Source organism: Felis catus, chromosome B3 (genome assembly GCF_018350175.1).
Source record: "Felis catus isolate Fca126 chromosome B3, F.catus_Fca126_mat1.0, whole genome shotgun sequence".
Taxonomy (NCBI): domain Eukaryota; kingdom Metazoa; phylum Chordata; class Mammalia; order Carnivora; family Felidae; genus Felis; species Felis catus.
The window spans coordinates 4,100,692-4,120,712 of NC_058373.1; the positions used below are offsets into that span (position 1 = coordinate 4,100,692).

The 20,021-nt window shown below is 48.2% G+C and overlaps 1 protein-coding gene across 6 annotated transcripts in view; it reads left to right on the plus strand.

Annotated features, from left to right (window-relative positions):
• Window positions 1-20,021, plus strand: part of HOMER2 (homer scaffold protein 2) — a 115,709-nt gene that overhangs the window by 81,153 nt on the left and 14,535 nt on the right. For 5 of the 6 annotated variants that reach the window (XM_045058742.1, XM_045058741.1, XM_023254863.2 and 2 more), the window contains 3 exons: window positions 1,667-1,798; window positions 14,916-15,008; window positions 19,256-19,395. In XM_045058742.1, the coding sequence (XP_044914677.1) occupies window positions 1,667-1,798; window positions 14,916-15,008; window positions 19,256-19,395 (365 nt within the window). The remainder of the gene's footprint in view (window positions 1-1,666; window positions 1,799-14,915; window positions 15,009-19,255; window positions 19,396-20,021) is intronic. The other variant, XM_023254864.2, reaches the window with a different exon arrangement.

Below are 20,021 nucleotides of genomic sequence, written 5' to 3' on the forward strand. Positions count from 1 at the left end.
AGTGAGTAGACATGCTCAGTCGGTTAAACGTTCGACTTCGGCTCAGGTCATGATCTTGTAGTGTGTGGGTTCAAGTCCCGCGACGGGCTCTGTGCTGACAGCTCAGAGCCTGGAGCCTGCTTTGAATTCTTTGCCTCCCTCTCTCTGCTCCTCCCCCACTTACACTCTGTCCCTCTCTCTCTCTCTCTCAAAAATATTTAAAGAAAATTGTTTTAAATAATTGAAAACATTTGCAATATTGCAAGAATCATCAAAATGTGACACTGAAGTGGGCAGACACTGTTGGAAAAATGGTGCCGATCGACTTGCTTGACGCCGGGTAACCACAAACCTCCAGTTTGTAAACAACGCAATTATCCGTGACAGGCAGTAACGTGAACCCCAGCAGAACGAGGTGCGCCCCTACTCAGCATGCTGCCGTTCCTGCTCAGATCATCAAAAGCTATTTGATGAGGAAGTCAGCAGCAAGTTTTGTCACTCCTGCCTGTTAACAAACGTCCAAAAATCCCTTATTTCCAGGGACCTTTTTCTTGATTGTTTCTTAGAGCCTCAGGGCTTTGAAGGATTTCTGCCAGAGTGAGCCTTAGTTGCTATTTCCTAACACTTCTCAGTTGTTCCTTGATTATTTATTTACATGTCTCCACCCTCTTCCTGACTTCCTGCAACTAGAAGATGAGGAATCTTGACTCATTCATCTCGTATTCGGTTAACAGAATGCCTGACAAGTAAATGCTCAGTATATGAATGTATGAATGTAGCGTGTGCTGGGTTTATCATTCCAGGTTCGTTCTCTCCCCTTCCTACCCTGCTGTGGCCTCCCAGAGGCTGATCTGCAGACCGCAGCATGGGTCCCCGGGGGCCTCCGGCTTCTGGTTGGGTCTGGCCAGTGGCAGGAGATCAAGGGGAGAAGCGAGGGTATTTGTGCCCCCGGCTCCCCTCTGGTGGGAAGCCATGCGTATCCTGGGATGTCTCTCAACAAAAGGTCACCTCTCTCCTCCAGGCAGCCAGCTCTACGTGACTCTGGCCTTCCTCAGTCTATAGCCTCTTCCTCCCTGATCCTTTGAGCCAGAGAAGGGGGCCACATCAAACACCAGGTCCCCCGCACCACCCCCTACAGCCTCCCTCCACCCAGCTCATGCCTGTATTGTTACCTCCTTTGTAAATTAACCCTCAGCAAATTACCCCCATTAAGTATACCTTCACCTTCTTGTTGGGAAACAGCAAGCCCCAATAGGTTACGGAGATTTTAAGTTGTTGGAGCTGGATGCTGGGGCTCCGGGTGCTTAACAAGGGGCACAGCGCTGGTCGTCAGAGTGTGTGGTGTGGCTGGCCACGAAGGGCCGTTGGATGCGCGGCAGCTTTGAGGAAATAAACAGCAGTTTTGGAAACTATTCTCCACTCGGGGCAGACTTCTCTCCCACTAACTTGTACGATCTTATTTTAGACCGACGGTCTGTTTTTAAGTCTCTGAAATTACCCCTTATCATGGTTTGTGTATCTGACTCAGCACGGAATGTGCCAGGAGAGGAGGAACTCGGGACCAAAAAGAACAGAGTGGGGACGCGTACGTTAGGCACCAGCCGTGCCAGATGAAGACTTTGTAAGGAGTTCCGTTGGCGTCGAATTCTGTGGTTCACTTCCTGCTCTCCTGGGTTTTCTCCTGCAGGTGATTATAAACAGCACCATCACACCCAACATGACCTTCACCAAGACGTCGCAGAAGTTTGGGCAGTGGGCGGACAGCAGAGCCAACACGGTGTTCGGCCTGGGGTTCTCCTCGGAGCAGCAGCTGACAAAGGTAACGAGGTCCCCTCGTCCGGACACTGTCACCCAGTCCCTGGGTGCTGAGGGCCTGAGTGGCCCCGCTGGTGAGCACGATTCCTCTTCAGCCTTTGATTTCACCCTGGCTGGCCCCGCAGGGCTGCCCAACCAGATGGATGACCTTTTAGAAATCCCAGGTCCCTGGAAATGAAGCTGTTGTTGGGGAAGGAAACTCACAGGACACCTGCTCCTGCAGAGCCTGAGATCCCAGCCCCAGTGCGCGGCTCTGCAGGCGGTTCCTTCCCCGTGTGTCACCCCAGGCCTTGTGCCCAGAGTGCATGCGCCTGGCGGCCACCAGCGTCAATGACCCCCTGGTTGGAGCCCTTAAGGAGAGAGAGGTCCTGCTGACTACTCACTAGCAAATAGCTCCTAATCTGGAGGCACTGTGCCCCTTAAAGCGTCACACCGTGTTTTGTCTCACGGTTTCTGGGGAAAGGATTCGTAGCTTAGGTTTGATTCTCCGAGGGGCCCAGGACATGCTCTGTGGACAGTCAGAAGGTGTTGAGGAGCACATCGTGGCCGACCACAGGCTTGGAGAGCCCCAGGGTCTGCGGGAACAAGCTGACTACTTCTGAGAGGCTCACCCGCTGATGGATGTGTGAGCAAGTGGGCTTCCCTGGAGGATGGGGAAGGAGCCCTGTGTGCGTGTTCAGAACGCATTGCTTGAAAGCGAGACTGGCTAGTTTACATGACACAGGAACTTACTGGAAGGTCAGAGGGCCTCAGGGAACCCCGGGGGAGAGTTGAAAGGGAAGGGCTGGAGCCAGGCTGGCTTCAGGAGGCTAGGCTCTGGGAGTTGTGTCTCTCTAGACCATTGCTGTGAGCATATTCATTGAGCTATGGCTGGGAGGACCCCGCGCGAGGCGCTGAGCACGTGGAGCTGTGGTCCCGTCCATCCCCAGAGGCATTTACAAAATTCCAGGTTCGGGGGACTTGACAGGGCCACTTGGTATGGACTGGGATGCTTGGATTTCCTGAGTACACGGGGGACAGCTTTCAGAGGAGGTTCAGACGAGCCAGGAAGCCGCCCCGCAGGGGCCCACGGATTTGTACCTCTTCTCTGTTCAACGTGTGTGCGTGTGCTGTGGACACACGCACGCACACCTCGGCACACGCACGTGCACACTCAGGCACACACGCATGTGCACACTTAGGCACATGCACACGTGCATACTTAGGCACACGCATGTGCACGCTTAGGCACACATACACGTGCACACTTAGGCACACACACGCATCTCTAAGGAGGCGTGCAGCCCACAGACCCAGCCATCCTACCTCCAGCCAGACATGCGACCCCGATGGAGGGCACCCCAGGCCCTCTGTATCCCCAGGTCCTTACATGGACGCCACTCCCTAAGAAGCCTAAGAGACCCAAAATGACCTGGTGGCACTTTGAGCATCTCTTTTTTGCCACCTGCTCACAGGAGCATTCTTTCCTGGGTCCCAACACGTCCAGCTCACCAGGGCTGTGAAGCACAGGGAAAATCCTTGAGTCTAGGTCATCGGGTATCATCGTGGGAGGCGATGTCCCTTGGTCCCCGGACTCGCATGCTGCGCCTCTGGGGAGAAGCACCACGTGCTCCCACCCGGAAAGCCTGGTGCTCCCGCAGGCAGCACAGCAGGCGGGAGGGCCCACAGTCCTAAGGTTATCGGACACTGCTTCGTTTCGTCGGCGCAGAAGCGGGTTGGCTGGTTTCGGGCTGTGTTGTGTGGCACAGGAGACCTTCAGGAGGCCTCCGGGCGGCGGGGCTGGCCTAGCCACGACAGACCATGGCATCTGTCAAGGGAGGAGGAGTGCTCCGGAGGAAGGGCCCCCGTGCGATCCGCTTTCCACCGAGCCGCTGGCCGGTGGCCTGAGGGCGCGGTGCAGATCTGGGGGCTCGGGGTGGATCCCTGTTGTTGGCAGTTGGCGCTCAGCAGGTCAGAGGGTGGGGCGGCCCTGGAGTGCAGGGGTATGGGTCATCTAGGTCGCGAGGGGCCTCTCTCTCTGGTGCCCGGCGAGTGTGTTGGCAAGCCTTGTGGGTGAGCACTGGGCTGCCTGCAGGACCAGGGTGGGGCGTCTGGTTTTAAGGATTCTCTCTGGTGTGAAGGTGGGGACTTTGGAAGAGCATAGTCTGTTCAGGCTGTTACAGCAAAATGCCACGTGTTGGGGTGGCTTACAGGCAACAGAAGCTGACTTCTTGGAACTCTGGAGGCCGGAGGTCTGAGATCGGGATGCCGGCACGGTCAGGTTCAGGGGTAGGTCCTCTTTCTGGTTGTATCCTGGCAACTTCCTACTGTGCTCTCACGTGGCCCAAAGAGAGCAAGAGAGCTCTATGGGGTCTCTTAATAACTTCTTATTTAGTGTTTTTATTTGAGAGAGAGAGAGAGAGAGAGAGAGAGAGAGCGCGCGCGCACGTGCGCGCGAGTGGGGGAGGGGCAGAGCGAGAGAGGGACACAGAATCATCGGAAGCAGGCTCCAGGCTCCAAGCTGTCAGCACAGAGCCCAGCACGGGGCTCGAACCCACAAACCGCGAGATCATGACCTGAGCTGAAGTCAGACGCTGGACCAACTGAGCCACCCCGGCACCCCAATCAGTGGGGTCTCTTATAAGGGTACTAATCCCTTTTATGAGGGAGCCACCCTCATGACCTCATCACCTCTCAGTGGCCCCACCTCCTAATCCATCACATTGGGGGTTAGGACCTCAACGTAAGAATTTGAGGGGGGCACAGGCTTTCAGCCAGTTGCAGCCATTCATGCAGAATATGAATCTTTCAGACTTGGGTTCCCTCTGGGCTCAGTGGGTTCCCCTGATGTAGCCGTTCCCAAATCTTTGTCACTAAGCTTCCCACTTTGTTTCTTCCAAGTCCCTACCCAGACAGCGAGGCCCCTCACCATTTCCCCAGGGTTCAGTGTAGACCCGACTCCAGGCGACCTGCCCCGTGCACACCGGACAAGGAAACACTCCAGCTCGTGCCCACAGGGAGGATTTTCCTTTTCCATCATGGTCCACGTCACGGGACCCGCATGGACAACCCCATGACAGCGTGTGCCGGGGGCTGGTCATGCGGCGTGCGGCTTTGGGGGTGGGCCGGGCTGGTAGAGGCCGGCCCAGACGTGAAACCGCAGCCTACGAAGGGTTTCAAGCCAAGGATGAAAATGGTCGGATCCGCACCGCAAGCAGATCTTTCCAGTGTTGAGGGAGACGGGGTTGTTCTGGTCCAGAATGGAGATGGCGAGGACCTGCGTGAGTGGACGTGGGAGGCAGGGGCTCTGGGATGAGGGCGGGCACATGGACGGATGGACAGAGCTGCCATTTTCTGAAACGAGGAAGAAGAGGGGCTGTGAGGATCAGAGAGGATTTTTGTGAATTGGAAGCAAGTATGATCGTGGTTTGGTGAATGAATGATTCCAGAACCCCTGTCTGGGGTGGGCACCACGGCTGCCCGGAGGAGGCGGGGTGGGGGAGTTGGGAGCAGCCCCTGCCCTGCCCCCCATGCCCCCTTCCCACACCCGCTGGGGTCCTCAGACCCCTGGGGACGCAGCGATACGGGGAGGCTCCTGTGGGAGGCAGGGCGTTGGCGGGGCCGTGAGGCCTTGTGTCCCTGACCCCGCCCGAGGCTCCAGGCCTCCTGGAAGCCCAGGCAGAATCCCTCTCAGCTGCCCGGAACAACTTCTTCAATCTTTGGAGGAATCAGAGTTGCTAGGAAGGATAAACAGGAGAGAGTTTAACGGAAAGAATCGAAGGAAGGGGGAACTCAAAAATCAGAGCAAGTTGAGAAAGTTCACTTCTTTGTCCGCCGAGACCTGGGGGGACCTCAAGCCATGCCTGCCTCCACCCTCGGCCACTTTGCATCCTTCCCAGGCAGAAGAAAACGTCCTGTCATTAAGGAGCAGTGTCTGGTCTTCCCGAGTCACTTGGTCTGTTCCGGCAGCGGAGTCTCGGCTCTGTGACTGTGACCTGCCCTTGTCACAGAGGCTTATCAAAGAAGCCCTCGGATGTCTCCTTTGTTCAGAATGTTTCCAGCCAACTTTTCCCCTTCCCTGTGAAGGGAACGATTAACCACACACGGATAAATTACCATGAAGTGCGGCTGGAGGTCTCGACAAGTGGCAATTAGCTAGCAGAAAGGAACTTGGACCTGAGGGGACAGCTGTGGCCGAGTATTTCTGACTCCACAGAGCAACCACCCACAGTCCTGAGACAGGAATCTGTAATCAAACCCTATAACTAGGCTAGAAAAAGGAACAGCAGCGCGGCTATTTTCATTTGAGAACACTTTCTACGCACGTCTCTCTCTACCCCCCGGAAGGAAAATAGAAACCTTGGTCTCCACTGTTCCCATTATAAGGGCCACTTTACACCACGGTCCCAAAAGTCCTACAGGGGCACTTTCTGCTCTTTAGACAGGCTTTCCAAAAATAACAGCAGCTGTGTAGTCCCAGAGGTAAGCTGGGACTCGGCTGTCCACCCACCCGAGGGGACGTGACAGCGGCCTACTGAACGTTAAAAGGGATTTGCACATTCTGGTAGAAGGAGGAGCTTCGGAAAAGAGACAAAAAGGAAGGAAACCCAAATGTAAAAGTGAGCCACTTGCAAAAGTTCAGATTCTTTCTGGTATCTGACCTTAGATGTCACTGTTCTGAGTTTGGCTCTGAGTTTGGTGTCATTTATCCCAGACAGAAGGAAGCACTTCCTGCCACGAAGGCAGTGACCCAGGGTGGGGTTGCTTGTGCCCTGCGATTGATTCGTCTGAACCCTGACACACACACACACACACACACACACACACACACACACACACACACACAGCATTTGCTCTTGACCCTTTTTAATTATTTCATCTGTAATTCATATTTGTATCCTTATCCTCACTTAAGTCTGTGTAGTTGTAAGAACATTGCTCTATCTGCCACCTTTCTGATTTAAGGGCAGTCGTTTTAAAGTAGGAGATAGTAGTCATTCATTCTTTTGATGTTTTGGTGAGAATGCCTTTGGCTGCAAGTAACAGGGAACTAGTCACAAGGCTGAAACAAATAGAGTTCTTCTTTACACACAGAAGAGAAGTCCTAAGGCAGACAGTTGCCAGCAGGATGCAGTGGCCCCACGATATTGGGTGTGAGAGCTCTGCATGTTTGTTTCTTTTATTGGCATTTTCCTCATGGTGCTAAGATGGCTTCTCAAGCTCTATCCATCACATCTGCATTCATTGTAAGAGGGAGAAGGTAGAAGGCGGTGCTACAAGACCTTCCCTGTGAGGTCCTTTGCAGACTTCTCCTTGGGTCCAACTGTCAGTCCCTGGGCCACCTTCCCACAGGGGAAAAAAAAAAAAGAAGAAGTAGGTCACTATGGCCAGCTCAGAGTGGTTCTCATTCTCTCTCACCTTGGAAATTTCCTGCTCCAGTCAAATTTGAGATTTTGTTAAGCCAAGAGAAAACAAGAAATGGATTTTGAATGGAGCAAATAGTGTCTGTCACAGAGTCTTCACTGGCCAAGGCCGAAAAAACAAAAAAGCCACAAATAAGATAATAGTCTTTCATTTTCTAGCAGGATAATGATGAAAAAGATGATGATTTTAACTTTTAAAAAACTATTACTGCAAGTTTAAAAACTGCAGAAAATGATGAAGCACCTGGGTGGCTCGGTTGGTTGAGCACCCGATTTCGGCTCAGGTCATGATCTTACGGCTCATGAGTTTGAGCCCCGCATCGGGCTCTGTGCTGACAGCTTGGAGCCTGGAGCCTGCTTCGGATTCTGTGTCTCCCTCTCTCTCTCTGCCCCTCTTCCACTTGTGCTCTGTCTCCCTCTCTCTCAAAAATAAATAAACACTAAAAATTTGTTTTAATTTTAAGGGGCTCCTGGGTGGCTCAGTTGGTTAAGCATCCAACTTCGGCTCAGGTCATGATCTCGTGGTTCGTGGGTTTGAGCCCCGCGTTGGGCTCTATGCTGACAGCTCAGAGCCTGGAGCCTGCTTCGGATTCTGTGTCTCCCTCTCTCTCTGCCCCTCCCCCGTTCATGCTCTGTCTCTGTCTCTGTCTCTCTCTCTCTCTGTCAAAAATAAATAAAAAACATTTAAAAATTTTTTAAAAACTGCAGACAATTATCCTAACAAGTAAAGACGTGAGAATTTGGCATACATTTTAGAAAGCTTTATGCTTGGAATATCCTTTGATCCACTGTTTTCATTAACTGGCTTTTATTCTAAGGAAATAATTATAACTGAGTACAGAGATTGAGCTTTAAGAATTTGACTTGAAATATCATTTATAACGGCAAAAGCAAAAAACCAAGACACCAGCCAAATGTCCAACAGTAAGAAATTAGGTGAAATACATTCCAGTGTATCCTTCAGGGCAAGATACTGCATAGCAATTCACATGCGGTAATAGAAAAGCATATAATTGCATGGGAATATTAATGTCCTGTTAATTTCAAAAGTGGCTATAAAACGAGGTGTACCATATCATTCTGTTTCAAAGATAAATGTGTGTAATGGATGCATACATAGAGATAGGAAAATATTGGAAGTTTATGTGGTGGTGGGACCATAGGTTTGAAGAATATTTTTTTCTAAACTGTACTTTCTACATTCAGAAGCTTGTGCTTTTTTTTTTTTTTTTTAAATGTTTATCTTAGGGAGAGATCCAGCGTGAGCGGGGGAGGGAGAGAGAGAGGGAGACACAGAATCCGAAGGAGGCTCCAGCCTCTGAGCTGTCAGCGCAGAGCCCGACGCGGGGCGCGAACTCGTGAACCGTGAGATCATGAGTTGAGCCGAAGTTGGATGCTCAACCGACTGAGCCACCCAGGCGCCCTGCGTGTTCTTTTTTATAGTAAGGGGGAATGTTAGAAAACTTAAGCCTTGGAGATAAGATTTTTCACCGGTGGACAATCCCCTGGCTCCTTGGTTGCTTCTAAGTTTCCATTATTGTATTGAGGCCTTTTTTTTTTTTTTTTCACGTTCTCAATTATTTTCGTAGAATAGTTTCCCTGAAGTGATATCACTTAGGTCAAGGGGTATGAACGCTGTTTTCACTGATGATCTGGAAATGTCTTGCCCGCCCTGGGTATTGTAACTGTATTTACTGTTTGCTAATTTAGCAAGCAAGAATAGTACCTCATTATTTTGATTTGCATTTCCAGTGGGACTGAACAATTGTTTTTATCAATTGCTTACTTACTGTGTTTTATATTTGTGCATTTTGCTGTTTATCTACTGGGGTTTTCACGTTTTCCTTCTCAGTGTGTACGAACTTCCTCTACTAAAGATATTGGCCCCTTCTCTGTGATACCAGCCTAGCAACGGATATTCCCCCCCAGGCATTTGTTTCCCTACTGATTTAGTTTTTCTTCCCCTTTTCTGCTGCAAAGCTTTCACCTGTTTTTTTAGACAAATCTGTCTCTTCTGTGATTCTCTTTTATTTCTTCCAAGTTGAGAACATTACGTTCTTACCCCTCAAGCAGAAGTTTGGTGAACGTTCAATTCTGTTTGCATCCAGATTTTTAAAAAATGCCCCGACCCCGTTACCTCACTGATCATGTATCATGCCCTTCTTTGTAGTAAAGGTTTAAATTCATTTCCCCTGTTTACTAATGTTGTGTCACTCCATCTCTGTGGGGTAACCTTCCCTATCAGTGTATCGATTCCTCGTTTGTCACAAGATGATGTTTATATAAGAGGTAGGGCCTGTTTCCCTTACGCGGCTACTGATAACACATCTTTTAAGATGATTATTTATTAAATTTTTTTTAATTTAATGTTTATTTATTTTGAGAGAGAGAGACACACACACACAGAGTGTGAGCAGGGGAGGAGCAGACAGAGAGGGAGACACAGAATCTGAAGCAGGCTCCAGGCTCTGAGCTGTCAGTCAGCACAGAACCCGATATGGGGCTCAAACCCACGAGCCGCAAGATCATGACCTGAGCCGAAGTCAGACGCCCAACCGACTGAGCCACCCAGGCACCGCCCCTACAATGATTATTTTTGTTCCAAATTGGTCCTATAGGGTTTATCCTACTTGGTTGCATTTTAGGCTTACTTTGTGAAATTTCCTTTTTTATTCTCACCCATTTGAATGTAAAACAAAATCCTCCAAAAACTCAGAGTTTCTCTGAGGACAGAAACCAAATCTTAGGTATTTCAGTGTCCCCGGCACAGTCCCAAGTACATAGAGATCACCACTTCCTAGTTCTGAGTGAATGAATTCACCCTGTTTTGGCACTCTTTTACTAACGTTCATGGTTTCCAGGCTCTCACTTTTCTTTTACTTGAAGAAACTAGTCAGATCGAGGCCAGAGATGCCACAGTTCCCTGTTTGAACCCCTGTCACGTGCCCAGCAAAGCCCTGTCCTTTTTCTCCAGTGATCCACAGGGGTAGTGTTATTGCCCACATTTTATAGATGAGGAAACCGAGGTTCAGAGTGGCTCATTTCCCTGCATTTGAAAGGCTGATGAGCAGCTCACCCAAGCTAGCAGTTAAGCAGGTAAGTCTTAGGACGCTGTAGTGTCCAGTGCTGGTGTCAGATGGCCTGTGTTCAGTCTCAGGGTGACCGTGGCGGTTACGAAACCCGTGTGTCCCCATGTGGATACTGAGCACCTAAGGGTCGCTGGGAGTGCACGGCCGGACGAGACATTCCAGCTGCTCTCCTCTTATCCCCGTGAAGCCAAGAATAGGTGTCCTTCTTTTTCTGAGATGTTCTAGGCCGTTGTTATTTTTTTTTTTAATTTTTAATGTTTATTTACTTTTGAGAGAGAGAGTACAAGTGGGGGAGGGGCAGAGAGAGAAGGAGACACAGAATCTGAAGCAGGTTCCAGGCTCTTCTGAGCTGTCAGCACAGAGCCCGACGCGGGGCTCGAACTCACGAACCACGAGATCCTGACCTGAGCCGAAGTCAGATGGTCAACCAACTGAGCCACTCAGGCGCCCCAGTAATTTTCTTTTAAAGAGGGTGTGTGTACAACCGTGTTTTACATCTTAAGGTAATGGAGTTCTCTCTGCAAGTGGAAAACCTAATCAGTTAAGTATTTAACAACTGCCTTGGGCAAGACTCTTGGCATTCTTGTTGGCACAGGAAGGTAACTGGGTGTGTGGAAGACAGATCTGCGTCCAAGTTCAGGTTTATCATAACTAGCCGTGTGACCCCGGGCTTTAACCAGCCTCCCTAAGGCTGCATTTTCTCATCGGAACACTGTAGAGCTATCCCGCCATACAGAATGGTGGGGAGGAACCAAAAGAGAGAACGTGTGTTAAGAAGCCATTCCACTCCTTCACATATAGATGTGTTGTGCTCAGGGCCCAGGGGAAGTGGGGGGTAAGTACGCCTACCCAAGGCAGCGACTGTGGGACCACTGAGGGGCCGCCATGATGGGTGTCAGGGGACAAAGAAAGAAGCCGCCACTGGAATGGAAGGTTTGCGCCTTAGGCTGAGAGTCTCCAAGAGCAGAGCTAAGGTCTTCACCAGTTAGGGATGTTAGAGACAGAGCGAATGGAGGCCCCGAACTCATCCAGAAGTGACTTGGTCTGTCAAAGCCTGGAAGAACTTTATATACTGACTTGGTTGCCACTGACTTCTGTTACTCAGCTCTTGGCCTTCTGGGAGGCAGAGCGGTTTCTGGTAGCTGCACCAGATATCTGAGTATATCTGAGTATATGAGTATATCTGAATATATGAGTATATGAGTGTATATTGAGTATATGAGTATACCTGAGTATATGAGTGTATCTGAGTACATGAGTATATCTGAATGTATGAGTATATCTGAGTACATGAGTATAGGAGTATATCTGAGTATATGAGTATATCTGAGTATATGAGTATATGAGTATATCTGAGTACATGAGTATATCTGAGTATATGAGTATATCTGAATATATGAGTATATGAGTATATCTGAGTATATGAGTATATCTGAGTATATGAGTATATATCTGAGTATATGAGTGTATGAGTATATCTGAATATATGAGTATATGAGTATACCTGAGTATATGAGTGTATCTGAGTATACGAGTATACCTGAGTATATGAGTGTATCTGAGTATGAGTATATCTGAGTATATGAGTATATCTGAGTATATCTGAGTATATGACTATATGAGTATATCTGAGTATATGAGTATATGAGTATACATGCCTCAGCGCCCAGCTTCCTGCAGGGCCCAGCTCACACATGGTGGCCGGGGGGGCGGGGAGGGGAGGGGTACCTCTTCACCGAAGGGCTGAGTGCTGCTTGGACCATGTGTTTTTGACTGAATGAGTATGACGCTGGCTAATGACATTTCCAGTCTAGTTTAAAAACAGCTTCCCGTGAGACAAGGGGCAGAGACAAGACAGAGACAAGAAAGGATCCATGAGAAAGAGTGCCCATTTGGTTTGGTAGCCTGGCAGAACATCGGCCTGCTTGTAGGGAGAGAGGCGTCCCCCTCCTTACTGAGTGCAGCACGGGCGAGACCCGGCAGGGCTGTCTGTTGGGAACAGTTTTCTTCACATCACATTTGACTTTTAATGGATACTGGACAAAAGCACTTAAAATGATGCGTTTCGAAAATAGAATCTTTGAGGGGTGCCTGGGTGGCTCGGTCCCTTAGGTGTCCGACTTCATTTGGCTCAGGTCATAATCTCCTGGTTCATGGGTTCGAGCCCCACGTTGGGCTCTGTGCTGACAGCTCAGAGCCTGGAGCCTGCTTCGGAGCCTGTGTCTCCCTCACTCTCTGCCCCTCCCCCACTCATGCCCACTCGCTCTCAAAAATGAATAACCGCTAAAAAAATTAAAAAATTGAATCTTTTAACGTCTTAATAGGATTGAAAGGTCTTTATGGTGCCTACACAAAATCTCTTCTGGGATAACGCTCATATTCTGAGGGATGCCCCACCTAGTTGGGTAAGCGTAGGAGGCGGCCAGATGGGGCAGGATGCCCCCAGACGCTCACCGCAGTTCCTCGCAGAGTGTGCGCTCATTGGTCTAGCAGAAGAGAGCTGTGCCTTTCTCAGGCTCCACTAGCACCTTGGACGTGATTTGTTTTTCAAGTGGCCAGAGGGTGTGTGAGTCTGGAACCCAGAGTTCATTCATTCACTGAACAAACTGATTTGTGCCTGCTCTCTGCAGGTGCTGGGTAGGTGCTAAGAGAAAGGCATGGACCCTACCATCAAGGAGTTCTGGCATGATGTTTTGACTTTAAGAGTCCCCTAAGAGGAAGCAGGGAGGGGAGGGCTTTGTCTCAGGCTGGACCTCACGTGGTTTTTTTTTTTTTCTTTTTTTAATGTTTATTTTTGAGAGACAGAGCACGAGCTGGGGAGGGGCAGAGAGAGAGGGAGACACAGAATCCGAAGCAGGCTCCAGGCTCTGAGGTGTCAGCACAGAGCCCGACGCGGGGCTCAAGCTCACAAACCGTAAGATCATGCATGACCTGAGCCGAAGTCGGATGGATGCTTAACCAGCTGAGCCACCCAGGCGCCCCTGGACCTCACATGTTTTAAACAAGTAATGTGATTTTCCTCTGATTGCTCTGGGATGGTTAAATATGAAGCCCCGTGGCTGGGCTTTATTTATGGTCCTGCGGGAGCAACATCGGCCGGCACAGAAGGGCTGTCCTTTCCTGCTTCAGCCGGGGTGCTTTGTTCACAGTGTCTGTCATCTGGCAAGGTTTTCCCCAGCGGGCCACTGCTGCCTGCGTTGTAAACGTGCTCCCAGAGTAGCCTGTGCTCCGAAATTAACGTGTTCTCAGCAAAAGCCTCCTCGCAGCCTTGCAACTTGCTAGCTCTTTGTGTTTTGCAGCGAGCACATTTAGCTCTCTCTTGCTTTGTAATGCCAGCTTTATCACAGAACGTTCTCTGCTTGAACAATGTATTTGCTAATTAAAATCAGTTGCCTTGTCAGTGACTATAAGCCAGTGATTGATTTGATTGCTCCGGCATTGTAAGAAATGTTTTATTATGAAAATATTAAAACATTTTTTAAAAGTAGAGAGCATAGGATAAAAAACACCATATACACGTCACCAGACTTAACCCTTGTTTTGCCACATTTCTTCATCTATTTAAAAAAAATTTTTTTTTAATGTTTATTTTTGAGAGACAGAGACAGAGTGTGAACAGGGGAGGAGCAGAGAGAGGGAGACACAGAATCTGAAGCAGGCTCCAGGCTCTGAGCTGTTAGCACAGAGCCCAACGCGGGGCTTGAACCCACGGACTGTGAGATCGTGACCTGAGCTGAATTTGGACGCTTAACCGACTGAGCCAGCCAGTCGCCCCCTTCATCTATATTATTGTTGCTGAAGTATGTTGCAGACATCCAGACATTTTAGGATTTATCTCTAAAAAAATAATGACATTTTCCCTCATAACCATGACATCACGGGCATTTCTAGTAAAATGAGTAATTCCTTGATGTCATTTAAATCCAGTCTCTGTTCCCATTTCTTCTGTTTTTTGCATTTTGCTGTTTTACGTCTTAAAGTTTTAAAGTCTAGACCAGTTCCTTCTCCCCAACTCACTGGATCTTCTTCTTCCTTTCCATCATATCGTACAAGTTCTTGGACCTTTCAGGTCTTTTGATAGAGGTGAAGTTTTTCATGGACTCCTTCTGTGGTATAGCTACATTTTATTTTCTTGCATTTGTATTAGTTACTTTTAACTGGAGGTGTTTGTTTTTAATACTTTAGTATTAACGTTTATTTTTGAGAGAGCAGAGCGTGCGTGAGCCTGAGCAGGGGAGGGGCAGAGAGGAAGATGTAGAATTGGAAGCAGGCTCCAGGCTCTGAGCTGTCAACACGGAGCCCGACGCGGGGCTTGAACCCACAGACCGCGAGATCATGACCTGAGCCAAAGCCATATATGCTTAACCAACTGAGCCACCCAAGTGTCCCAATACTTCAGTATTAAACTGGCTTCAGCAGCTTAGAAAATTATTCCGATCTGACCTAGGCCGGGAGTTTACTGGAGGAGGCATTCCTTGTATCATTTCTTTTTAGTCTTGAATAAAATTATTCTTCTGGATTTATACAGATTTTATTGACTTGAAATGAGTGCAAAGTCCCGAAGGTGGGTCCTGGAGACCAGCTGTGTGTAAGGTTGAGAACAACCTCAGTAACTCCTGTTCACGTTCAGTTTGCAGAGAAATTCCAGGAGGTGAAAGAAGCCGCCAGACTAGCCAGAGACAAGTCCCAGGAGAAAACCGAGACTTCGAGCAATCATTCCCAAGTAAGTGATTTGTCCACAAAATAAATCTGAGTGTGATCAGTAATTGAGCCTCTTTGTTCCTTGTCACTTGTGACGAGAAGTAGGGACTTCCAGCATTAGGGGCGTTGTGAAGGCTTTTTCCACTCTTAGCCTGCTCGCACTGAGGTGTGAGGACGTGTTTCTCTGAGAGTCTTGAGTTTTCCAGATGTGCTGATGTATTTTTGGCGGAAAGCACTAGATGAGGTTAGAATTACCGCATGCCTCTGGCCCCTAAGAGGCATTCTTTGTCATTGTGTTTAAATACCAGAGGCAAAGCACCGTGTTTCCCTTCAGTGCTGGGGGGCGAGTCTGCGTGAACGATGTGCGGTGACAGTACCGGTGGGTACCTCGTGCCCACAAGAGAGAAAACTTGGCTGATGCCGGAGAACCCTTGTCTCTGCTTCTCTGTTTTAACAAAGTCAGATGGGAGATGGTATTCCAACGGCTCTGGTTTAGCAAAGGAGATACGGCTTTGCCAGAAATTGAGTTGTCTACTTAAAAGTGTGACGATTGGGGCGCCTGGGTGCCTCAGTCGGTTGAGCGTCTGACTTCGGCTCAGGTCATGCTCTTGCGGTTCGTGGGTTTGAGCCCCATGTTGTGCTCTGGGCTGACAGCTCAGAGCCTGGAGCCTGCTTCGGATTCTGTGTCTCCCTCTCTCTCTGCCCCTCCCCTCCCCCAATAAATAAAAACATTAAAAAAATGTCTAGTTTCTGAGGTCTAGTTTGGTGTATATAATGGTGGGTGGAAGCCTTGATCTCGTGGTAAGGTTATGTGCACAGAGACAGGGAGAGGAGACGTCAGGGGCAGGATTCGGGGTTCGGAACAAGCACGATGCAACAACCAACACAGCCGGGAGTCTGCCTGGCTGGGAACAAGATGCCCTGTGAGAGGAATTGGAGCTGCACTTGGTGATCCTGCAAAACACCTGGAATTCTTGACTAGCAGTTTATTATTTGTTGTCTACTTATTGTTGGGTTGTTGTGGTAGACGTTGGAGGTGTTCCCTGACTGTTTCTCTGGAATTGATGTGAGGGTTGTACTCACATGGGGAGGAAGTCAGGGAGCCACAGACGGTCGGTGGATCGGCGAGGGCACAGCTGCAGGGGTGAGGAGGAAGGGAGGGACGTTGAAGACAGCCTGTAGGAAGAGAACCAGGGGACTGGGCATCTTGAGCTGTCAAGACTGACATTCTAGACTTGACAGTCAGCCTCGAAGAAGTAATAGCTGAAGGCTTGGCCTTTCCAAGAAGCTTTGGGGAGAGGAGGGCAAAGCTAGAGCCTTGTTAAATTTGCCCAGCTATGGGAAGGGGCCCAGCGAGGAAGACAGAGGAGAAATCTCCCCGTTACTGACCTGAGGCAGGCGCGTGCTGAGGGAGTCAGTGCTGCAGAGCGGAGGGCCCCGGGTTTGGCCACCGGGTGACTGACCCTCAGGACCGGGATTTCCCAGTGCCGGTCCCGGCTCATCGTATGAAAGATGCCCCGTGTGAATTTATGGAAATGAATGCGTATTAGACTTCAGGTGGGCAAGAACTTTCCTGACTCTTTCTGAATAATCTTTAATGTAATCTGAGTGATCCTGTTAATTTCATATACTGATTACCATAAGTAACCACTGAGCACCTATGAAATTGGACCCTGAAGTGAAATTGGACCCCCAAAATGGTCCACAATCTAGAATTTCTAATATACAATCTTTTTCTGGACACCACATATTATAGCTATACCTTTAAACTTTAATATCAGAATTTCTTTATATAAGTGTTTTATTTTAATCTTTGTTACCCACCCCCCCACAAAAGGTATTTTAAACCTTAAATCATGTATACCCATCAGATGCTATATTATGTGTGTGTATTAATTACCTATCAGGGTTTTGTTTTGTTTTTTATCTCTAAGGTTTAGTTTTTATTTGTCCTTCTTGATGTGTCCCCAGATGTAGAGACCACTGTACATTTTCTTTCCATTTTTATTAGAAGTCATACAATTGCTTGCTTTCCTGAATCTCCTGGGGAATGAACACTTTGGCCCAGTGTTCCAAATATTTGAAGATTTTAAACATTTAATAGGGGTTTCATCCTGACCGTGAAAGCAGTATGTATTTATTATAGAAATCAAAACATTGCCATTCTCTAAAGAATAGAGTCCGCACCACACAAAGATATATGTTAAATATCTAGTATATATTTATATTGTTCTTTTTAACCTTTTTTACTTTATGTTTCGTGATCATTCCCCTGTGTTTTCAAATATCCCTTTTCAAAACTATCTTAATGGCTAGACAACATTCTAGTATTTGTCTGTATCACACCTTACTCCATTAACCTCTACTTTGGGACATCTACGTGGTTTCTGATTTTTCATGAATACAAATGACACTGTGATGAACGTCCTCGCACATCTTTGTGCGTTTGATCATTTCTGCAAGATAAATTCTTGGACTGGAAGTACTGGGTTAAAAGGCAGGGACATTTTAAAAGGTTTTGATAAATACTGCAGACTTAGCCCACAGAAATGGATGCTTCTCACTACCCCCAGCAGTGACTGAGAGCGAGTTTTCCTCCCACACTCTCACCAGCAAAGCTTTGTTGACTTGACAGAAGAAAAATATATTCTCTTGGCCTTTTCTCATTTTGTATTTCTTAACAGTGAGATTAAATATTTTTTGTGTTTATTGATTCTATGCATTTCTTTTTCTGTAAATGTCAATTATGTATTTTTTCCTTTTTTTTTTTTAAAGTTTATTTATTTATTTTGAGAGAGAGCATGAGCAGGGGAGGGGCAGAGGGGAAGGCGGAGAGAGTCCCAAGCAGGTATGATCTGCTGAGAGCGACGAGCCCGATGCGGGGCTCCAACTCACAAACTGTGAGATCATGACGTGAGCCGAAATCCAGAGTTGGATGCTCGACTGAGCCATCCAGGTGCCCCTTTTTTTCCTTTTTTAAAAAACATTAAAGTGTTAATCTTTTAGTGTAGATTTCTAGGAATTTTATTTTTTTAACGTGGACGTTTTTGAACCTGTTCACAGCTTGGCAGAATTGTAAAACGAACCTCCGTGGGACGCATAGGTCAGCTTTAACGATTAAGAATTTATGACCTGTTGTTTCATCCATCCCCCCACCCCGGACCCTCCTCTCCCCCTAAATTTTAAAGCAAATCCCAGAGATCATTTCATCTGTAAACATGTCAGTGCGTGGCTCTAGAAGACAAGGCCTCTGAGAGTTTTCCAGCACAAGAAAAGTATTAACATCTTGTTTTTCATATATGCAAATGTTCAGCAGCAGATATGTTCCCACATTTCTTGTGTGCATTTTAATTTTGTTTATAACACTTTTTTTTTTTTTTTAAGAGAGAGAGCAGAAATTTAAAGTCAGATGTACACATCATTCCCTTTCGGGTCCCTGCCTTTGCCTTTATGCTTATTGGAGGCTAAATAAGGTCTTATCCTAGACCAGATGAGATGTCACCCACGGTTGGTATGACTTGTTACACAAAGCAGCTCAGAATATTCATGTTCATAATAATGCTGACAGCAGTGGAGGCCACAGCCACATCCGAGTTCTGCATGTTTAAGGAGTGTTGGTCTCTCTGTGGCCCCAGGGGGTTTTAAGTTCCAGCTTCTAATACTTTCTCCTCATTCCCTCTTTCTTGTTCCTTGTTGTGAATCCCTCCCCCTGTTTTCGTCCGTGGCTTATGTGTTAAATAAGGGAGCCCCGGTGTGCAAGCTTGTTAGGTTTATGTATAAAGTTGAGTAAGTGATCCTGAGTCAGGGCCCCGGGTGGACTCTTTTTCTCTGTAAAGTGCACAGACTTTCTGAGCTTTTGAGGAGACTCCTCTGGGCCTTTTCCTTTGTTCTTTTTTTTTTTTTTAATGTTTATTTATTTCAAGAGAGAAAGAGTGCAAGTGGGGGAGGGGTAGACAGAAAGAGGGAGAGAGAGAGGGAGAGAATCTCAAGTAGGCTCTGCACTGTCAGCACAGAGCCCGACGCAGGGCTTGAACTCCCAAAGCCACAAGATCATGACCTGAGCCGAAATCAAGAGTCGGATGCTCAGCTCGACCCACTGAGCCGCTCAGGCGCCCCTTCCTTTGTTCTTGATATCTCTCCACATGCTAGTCTTTGCCGCATCCCGGTCCCATGACTTGCTTCTCCCCCGCTCACTAACACGCTTTCTCGTTATGCCCGATTTGCTGCTACTGTGAACAGTAATGTGTGAAGGGAATTCACTTTGGCCAGGAATCTGGGTGTGAAAGCCCGTCTTCTACTCAGGCATCCAGCGTCAACGGGACGGACGATGAAAAGGCCTCTCACGTGGGTCCTGCTGACACGCACCTGAAGTCTGAGAACGACAAGCTGAAGATTGCTTTGACGCAGAGGTGAGGGTGTTTGAAATCCAGACGCTATTTTCTCCCGGCTCAGTGCCTCCCTGCAGCCTTTCCTGCTGCGCAGGGTTTCCTGAGGAGACGGGGTCCTGCTCAGAGTGTCTGGTCTTGTCTCCGGGCCAAAGGAAGGCCAGCTGGCTCTGTGGCTATTCTCCGTCTGGCTGACCAGACTGGTGTCAGTTCATGTGTGTGAGTGTGCAAGTGTGTGTGTGTGTGTGTGTGTGTGTGTGTGTGTCTGCTTACGGTGAGAGCACAGAGAACGTGAAAGAGGTTTGTGTGAGTGTGACAGAGATGTGTGCCTGCGCTTGTATGTGGTTTTTTTTGTGTTTTTTTTTTTTACATTTTTTAAATGTTTACTTAGTTTTAAGAGAAAGAGACAGGGTGTGAGTGGGGGAGACAGAGAGGGAGACACAGAATCCAAAGTAGGCTCCAGGCTCCGAGCTGTCAGCACAGAGCCCAGCGCGGGACTAGAACTCACAAACCTTGAGATCGTGACCTTAGCTGAAGTCTGACACTCAACCGACTGAGCTACCCAGATTTCCCTGTTTTGTTTTCTAAGGACCCAAGTTTATCATTTACTTGTATATAAGATTGCATCTTGAACACTCAAGAAAAACCTG